The sequence below is a fragment of the Mus caroli genome, unplaced genomic scaffold (assembly GCF_900094665.2).
Source record: "Mus caroli unplaced genomic scaffold, CAROLI_EIJ_v1.1 scaffold_13308_1, whole genome shotgun sequence".
In the NCBI taxonomy this organism is placed as follows: domain Eukaryota; kingdom Metazoa; phylum Chordata; class Mammalia; order Rodentia; family Muridae; genus Mus; species Mus caroli.
The window spans coordinates 893-9,449 of NW_018390819.1; the positions used below are offsets into that span (position 1 = coordinate 893).

Here is an 8,557-nt window from a genome sequence, read left to right on the forward strand (position 1 = left end):
TGCTGATGAGAAAATGGGTATCATTGTTCTTTCAGTCACTGACTGGCACCTAAGTGTGTTATGAACAGGAAGTAACCATGCTCTGAACCATCTATACATACATGCTCTGAGAGTCAGAAGAAAACAAGATATAGAATTCGTGTTTCTTCTTCCCTAGCACTGTCAGAGGATTTAAGTCGTACAAAGAAATGAACTGTCTACATCATAGACATGTGCCTTGGATAGATGGGAAAACCAAACTTTTTTATGTATGCTTTCTAACATAATAGGACTTCAGTTGTGTCTTACAGAAGTTATGGATAGCCATTATAACCATAGCAGTTTGCCTAGGAGGAACCATTTGTATTGGCCCATCCCATCAGTTTCAGTCCCAAGTTAGCCAGAAGCTCAGTCCTAGTGTCTGCAACTCTTATGAGGATGAGATGGCTGACTAGGAATCCTGCCACTTCTGGTCCTCAGAGATAACTTCACTGGGTGAATTTTCACCTGATAACCACAAAGGACTGCACCCTTGGAGGTTGGGAGAGCCACTAGATGGGAAGATGGTGGGTGCACAGAGAGAACATGGCCCTGGGAAACATGTGTATTTCCTGGTTCACTTTATATAACTGTAACAGTGGGATGCCAAAAACGTAAAGTGAATAATGTGTGTTACTACCGACATTGAGTGAACTCAGACATCTATCATGGAGTTGAATTTACTGTATGGATTGTAAACAAATCTTTAAGTGGGTTTTATTCTTTTTGTTTATTTGTTTGTTTGTTTTAAGTGCAAAGTTAAGCTAAAACAGACTGTTAATCAAATGGAACATTGAGACTAGTTCAGAAAGGAATATTAACGTACATAAAGTGATTTTATCACACAGAAAAGTCTGAAAATCCTAATTAAAAAGAGAGTGTGTGTTCCTGGGAATTGAACCCAGGACATTGTGCATGCTAGGCAAGAGCTATTTCCTCAATAGATCCTAAACCTTTTGAAGGAATGTGTTGTGTTTATCTTAATCAAAGATTAATAAAGGATAGAGTCTATGCCTCTGATTAAGATAAACACATACCTTTTAACTGGAGAGGTTTTATAGAATATACATACCACCAGCTGCTGCGATGACTCAGTGGGTAAGAACATCTGCCAGGCAAACCAGCGTTCTATTCGCAGAACTCACAAAAAGCCAGATGTGACAGGTGCCTCTGAAATATCAATGTCAGGATGGGAAGAAGAGGCAAGACAATCACTCAGAAGCTCACAGATCAGCTAGTTGTGGCATAGAAAGAAGTGCCCCTGCCTCAACATGGTGGAAAAAGACTCAGCCTCTGAAAGACCTTCATGCAGGTCACACATACATATTATAAAAAGAGAACATGTTACTGATGCATGGTAATCACTGTAGAGAAGACATGACTATAGACCTCAGCTTTCCTTCATAAATGAGAATCACAGAGTACCTTTTCATAGATTCCGTGCCTGCTAGGATGAGACAGGCTCCGTACAGGAGATGCGGGATCAAGGGTGGCTGGCATCCTTTGTTTGACAGACCCTTCCTTCTGATTTTCCAGGAGCTCTCTCCTACTTCAGATACAAACTTGGTCCGGTCCTTAATGAATCTCATAGACTGTTTTATGGATGACTTTGCTGATGAAAACAAACAAAAGGAAAGAAATGACCGAGAAAGTTTCTCTTTGCTGGAGGTAAGGCGGTACATTGTTCTCTGGGTCTTGCAGTAGAAAAACAAATATCTTTTGCTTTCACCAAAGCCTCCAATCAATGAGACCCACTTTGCTCCTGAAATGGGACTCAGGGATGAGGTATGCATTTTGGGGGTCCACCTGTGGTTCCGAGTTCTCTGTTTTCTCCCACTCAGGGTGTCTAGATGCTTCTGCACACTGGGCTAAAAGGATGAAGGGCAGTTCTGGATGGGTGAGAGAAGGCCTTCTCTGAGTATCTTAGTGTTACAGCTCTTGCAGGCAAAGGCCTTCTCTGATGATCTTCAATGAGACAGCTCTATGAGAAGATCGTAGCTTGCATGTGTATACTTTATTCTGAGAGAAACAGGGGCATATGTGGACTTTAGAGAATGGGAAGAAGTTTCAGAGTAAATGAAAATTATTGGATAGAGTTTAAAGTTCTATGAATGGCTCCTTTGCATGGAGAGGCTTTCCAGGAACCCAGGTACTTGCGGGTTGGGTTCTTATGAGAAAAAGAGGAAGGGGAAAAGAGGAAGTTGAACAGGTAGAGAGAGTTGGGGTTCAGGCTGCCCAGACAAGGTCAGAGAAAGGGAAACCCTGCTGGTAAAGGATTTGTCCCCATGTTTTCCAGCTCAGAGAGCCATCTGGACTATGGTAGACTTCGACCTTAATAAACAGGGTCCAACAAAGGGAAGTTGTGGAAGCCTAAGAGGGAGGAAGAGGCTGAGCCCCAAATGCAGAGTGCTGTTAGGAAAGCTGCACTGGTAGAGATAGTGGGCTGTAAGCTTTTGAGCAGTGAATGACAGTGTAGATCAGTGAGGATCCACCACTGAAACCAGGTCCTGACCAGCCTCTAAAGTAGTCTCTGTCACAAAGGTTTCCCCCAAACCATGATTTATTATTTTCTACTTTGACATTTGTCCTCCTTTTTGTATGAGAATGAGTTTATGTTTTGGGAAGATAGGTGTGTGCAAGTGTATAAGTGTGTTAGAGATTGAAGAAAGTAGGAAAAATAGACAATCCATAAATAAATCCATAAATAAATATTATTTATTTATGTAGTTATTAATTCATTTTTCAGTATTGTAAACTGAGAACTTCAGGATCTCATGCATGCTAGGCTAGTGATTTCCCACTAACCTATATTGTAAGCTAACAGATTTGAAAAATAATAATATAGGGTTGGAGAGATGGTGCCACGGCTAAGAGAGCTTGCTGCTCTTGCATTTGACCAGAGTTTAGTTCATAGCACTCAATTCAGGTGACTCAAAGAAGCTATTTGCAGGGACATCTGTCAACAAATATGCTCATGTGCACATATCCCACACAGGCACACAATTTAAAAATAATATAAATTTGTAAAAGAGCATTACTATCAATAGACCTTAATAGAAGTTTTAGATAAAAATACTAATATACTGCTCATAGCATAATTTGGCCAATGTGTAATTCTTACAACTCATATTTTATGAAAAAAATACTTTAGCATTTCATTTAGGGACAAGTATCTTTGAGAAAGTTTTCACATAAACTAGACGTTACACAAACAGGATTAAAAGCAAAAGCATTTTTTCATGGTTGTGATTGTTTGTTTAAACATTTTAAAGAAGGCAGACTTTTGCCATCCAGTTAATTGATGGGTCTAGTCTTCCATGCATTTGTTTTGGAAGAAGCAGGATGCTTTTGGAAAGGCCAATCTAGTTTGTATAATTAATTCTGATATAGCATTTCAAATAAAAAAGTAGAGACTTGTTTTATTTAAATCCAGTGCACTTGCATCAATATTGAAATGNAATGTNTCTGAATTTNNNNCCCCCAAAGTTACTTCAATGCTCTTTCAGAGAACAAGCTCTAGCATGCATCTGAAACACACAATTTATTAGAATCATGGTTGCAAGGTTGGCCTTGACTTGAATTCATGCTGCATTGCATCACTTTAAAGATTTTATGAGACATAATTTGGGGTAAAGTAATTCTTATAGAATCCTTAGATGACCTGCTATTACACCGTAGCTCACGTATTACTACTCGGAGATATCAATCCGGCTGGTGACTTAAGTCATCAGGAGAGACTGACGCATCTTTTTTAATTGCACCCTATCTTCTCATCTCTCCAACACAGGGCATTTTTCTGTTTTCGTTGGCCTGGTCTGTTGGTGCAACTTGTACAGATGATGATCGTCTAAAATTCGATAAGATCCTCCGAGAGCTAATGGAAGGTCCAATTTCAGACCTAACTCGAAATAAGTTTAAGTTACTGAGTGGTACTGAGCAAACATCCTCAAAGGCGTTTATAGTGCCATTTCCTGAGAAGGGAACAATCTATGATTATCAGTTTATCCTGGAGGTGAGTTCTGAAGCAGGATGTGTAAGTGCCAGCCTGGCAGAGTCCCTGGTGAGACAGAGCATGTGGTGGCTCTGGGGTCTTTTAGTCCTGGAGAAGTTAAATGTAGTTTTCCTCAGTGGTAAAGGGAACTAATAACCAATGGACCATTTGTACCCATTAAATAAAATTACACATTATGATACCGAGCCAAGCACCGGGCACATGCTATTCAAGGCCATCTCTTGGAGATTCATTTGTATGTACATCACAGGCACAGAGTCCAGTAGCAGTAAATCCATGTTCCTATGAACAGTTTCTGATAGATTGGTCTACAAGTCTTGAGTTCTGTTTGTTGGTTTTGTTGTAACTTCCACAAACACCATGCTTAGAACAAACATTAGGAATAATAAATAATTTAAACATATATAAACATAGTAGAATTGGGATCGTGCCATGCAATCAATAGGGAGGTCCCCCCCCTTACTTAATAAAGAGAAAACTTTCCATATCACTAGTGTTTCTTCAGTAGAATTATTTCCCAGGGCCTCCCTAAATCTACCAGGACACTTTTCAAATCTTCAGTCTTTCACTTTTATAAATTCTTAGAAGACTAGTTATGGTATGAGCATCAATTATTTCCTTAAGATAAAATGTTAGGATTTTCTAATTATTATAGCTCTAGAGTTGTGCTGCTGATTTCATCTGACAAAGGACTTTTTCTTCCTGTCCAACACATATTTGCTAATTTTATTTCAATTTATTCATACACTTGAAATTTTCATAGAGAGGAAAGGTAGAGAAGGTGGGATGTTCCCTATGGTGGGACCCAGGACGTGGAGCTCTTCAGTGGTTTCTCTAAGGTCACAGCCTTTAAATGACTGTACACTCCAGCTTACTGATTTTTAATGTCTCCTTTCCTAAATGAGGTCAAAGATACATGTTTGACTAGATTATTAAGACCATGAAAAGAAGCTGCTTTCTCTCATCAGTTATAGAAAAATCTGTAAAATAGTTTTTAGACTGAATATAAATTCAGTGCCCTTATTAAACTTAGTGTCTTTGCCAAATGTGTAGCTAGTTGCCAGAACACACAAAATTAATAAAATACAGCTGGGCTCAGTGAGTCCATATGTTTTTCAGAAGAGCATCATACCATGGTCCAGGCCCAGGGAATGTGGTGCAAAGGCCATGTGAAGGAGACATCTGTTGTCTAGGATAGCCACCAGTGAGAACTAGTTGGGGTATTTGGCAATGCCAAGGAAAGATAGGTCTGCATCTGATGTGTTTTGAATCACTAGTTTATCTCTAAGTTGGTATTAAGGAAGGATAAGGCAATATTATTTTTCTAGAGTAGAACAATTTTGAATCTTTATCATAAAAAACAAATATATAATTTACAAACTAATTGGATACAAATAGGCAGCATATTTTCATGATAATCACAAATTAGAAATCTTTCTATATTGTAATTCATTGTGAACATAGTTAATATATTGTTACATTAGTTGTATATATTACTTAATGATTTTAAATTATATTAAATTTTCATAAAATGAATCTTGCCTGATATAAGCATTAAAGTCAAGTGCTGTGCAGTTAATTTCTAGGGAAATTATTACATGTTTTTGTAACATATTAATTAAAATTCTTTACTCTTTAACTGTTGTCTCATCAAATTTTGTCAGTGTGATTAAAGAATCCAATGTTGATGAAAGAGCTGTCATAGCTGTAGTTTCAGAATATCTGAGATGCCCAAGCACTACCAATGCAGTTATAGTCACATGGGAGCAGAGTTTCTCCTCCATTTTCGTAGAAAATTCAACTCTCAGACTGAGAGGATAATTAATTGTGCTAAAGCACAAAACAAATGAATAAACATCAGAATTTTGTTTGTCTTAATGTCATCTACAATTGCACAGAAGTACAGAGCTTTTGAATGTATTTAACACCTTTGACTGTTTGGTTGTTTACTGTAAACAGGGCTTAGGAAGATGGGATAAATGGATAAAGAAGTTGGCAGATACTCCTCCAATTCCCAAAGATGTACAGTTTATTGAGATCATTGTGCCAACTCTCGACACAATCCGTTACTCTGCTCTAATGCATTTACTGACCACTCATCAAAAGCCTTCAATATTTGTAGGACCAACAGGAACTGGAAAGAGTGTTTATATCATTGTGAGTACTGTAGAAATGTAAATGAATTGGTTAAAGCATTCATGGCCTCTTAAGAATGATCATGTTTAAGGTTGGCTTAATTTACAAATATACTCAACTATTTTGTTGTTTAAATTGCAAGGAATTTGGGATCTACTGTCTTTTATTTTTAGAAAACTCTTTAAAGATGTACTTTTTTTTTTTTTTTTTTTTTTTTTTTTTTTTTTTTTTTTTTTTTTTTTTTTTTTTTTTTTTTTTTAAGAAAGCTCTTAGCAGTTTTGTCTCTGGTAGGCTGCATATGTTAGGTGATAATGATGTTACTGAATCACTGTTCCACTCATTTTGATATAAGAATAACTTATTTAGGGTGAGGATTATGCCTCTTGAAAACTGTAACCAGACTTGATGGTTACTTATCTGAATTACTTTCCAGCTGATGGTTACTTTGTAGTAAGAGCATGGACTTCCCACAGTGGGTTTGGAACCATCCCAGCTGTTAGCTGTGTGGTGATGGCTACCATGACAGATATGGCCCACATCTCAGCTAGAGGAGGGGAAGGAAGGTGCTATTGCCAGATTGTCTTCCATCTGAAGTTTCCAATTATTCCACATTCCTCCAGTTTTTGACAATTTGTTTCTGATTCTTCAGTTATCTGAATTTAATGGTTAAATTCTTTAACCATTCTGAAAGATATTTGGGTGTATGCTAGTTGTCTTAGAATCATTCATTTACTGAGGCAGAATCTGAGGAAAACACAATTTTTTTGCCATTTATACCCAAGCAATAGGTCTCACTAGTATCAAAAATCAAATTCAAATTCAACCCAGCCCATAGATTGTACTGGTATTAAAATCATTACCTTTTGTGAAATTATATATAGCTTATTATTTGTTCCTGCCACACAAATTGAGGAAGAGCCACACTGCTAACTAACACTTGCCTCCCACTGAATTCTATTTGAAATGAAGTGTTGTTACTTAAGTTTAGCTGACAGAATGATGACTGGGCATGAAAGAACAAAGGCAGTAATGAGCACCTAAAAGAATTGTGTCTATTCAGAGACAAAAGCAGACTAAATTCTTGTCCTTCCTCTAAGGCTGGAGGTAATTTTCCTAACTTCTCAGTCCTTGCTGGTTCCTGTTGAGTAATGTGTACTATTGTGAAGATCAGAGAAGATACATGCAAAGCACCTGGGCAGGTAGACACAGGCTGTTGCCATGGTAACTGTTGTTCATATTCATTCCTTCTTTGCACTGTTCTGATATCTCAAGTTCAACTCAAGTTTATCAGCAGTGATGCTTCATGCTTATTCTGAAATGACAAAACAAGTTTCAACTGTGGCTCACTCTTGTTTTCTGTTGTGTAGAATTTTCTTTTAAATCAACTCAATAAGGACATCTACAAACCTCTTATAGTTAACTTCTCAGCCCAAACTACAGCAGCCCAAACTCAGAATATCATCATGTCAAAACTGGACAAAAGAAGAAAAGGAGTTTTTGGCCCTCCTTTAGGCAAGAGAATGGTAAGGGCTCCTCCCCACTGTTCTATCTCTAGTATAATCCTGGGCCCATTCATGTCCCCACTGCCACAATCAGAACCAGGAAACCTGGCAAGCATAAGATTGGCATCTTTGGTTTATTTTTTTGTTTTTGTTTTAAATGATTTGATGTTCATGTGTGTGTGTGTTTGTGTATGTGTATGACAGTACACATGTTGGGGCAAAAAGACAACTTTTGGAATCAATTCTCTCCCTCAACCATGTATTCTGGAATCAAACCCAGGTCATTAGTCCTGACAGTGGGCACACTTACCCTCTGAGATATCTTTCTATCTCATTGGTCCTTTTCTTTTAAATGAACTCTTTTTCATTTTAAACTTCCCTAGGCTGGGAATGTAACATAATAAGTAGAGTATTTCGATAGCTTGCACAGAGCCCTGGGTTTGATTACAGCAAACTGTGTGTAATAGCAAAAGCCTGTGAGGGCAGTTGTCAAGAGATGAAGCGAGAGCTGTCAGAAATTCCAGGCCATTCTTTGATACATATTGAGTTCAAGGCCAGCCTTGGATACATAAGAACTTGCTTCAAAATAGAAAAAAAGAAAAACACAAAAGAAAGAAAATAAAAAAAATACTTTTCTTAAAACATGTCATATTTGTCTTTAAAAGGATCCTATAACTGGTCATATTTGTATGACAATGAACATCTTAATGTTATTTTNAAGTGCCAGCCCTTTGATACTTTTAGGCTGCTGCTTTATAAATAGAAAACAAAATATTGAAATGAAAAATTAAACTTTAATTCCTGTACTAACACTCTTAGTATGTTTAATACTTTCTTTTCTTTAAGAACTCTCTCTACAAGAAGACTTATTTATGCCTCTCTGTGAGGA

At 37.4% G+C, this 8,557-nt stretch overlaps 1 protein-coding gene across 1 annotated transcript in view; it reads left to right on the plus strand.

The window, feature by feature from the left end:
* The first annotated feature begins 3,895 nt into the window (after positions 1–3,895).
* Positions 3,896–8,557, plus strand: part of LOC110288851 (dynein heavy chain 7, axonemal-like) — a 6,435-nt gene continuing 1,773 nt past the window's right edge. The window contains exons 1-3 of the mRNA XM_021155086.1: positions 3,896–4,030; positions 5,990–6,187; positions 7,534–7,689. Of these exons, the coding sequence (XP_021010745.1) occupies positions 3,896–4,030; positions 5,990–6,187; positions 7,534–7,689 (489 nt within the window). The remainder of the gene's footprint in view (positions 4,031–5,989; positions 6,188–7,533; positions 7,690–8,557) is intronic.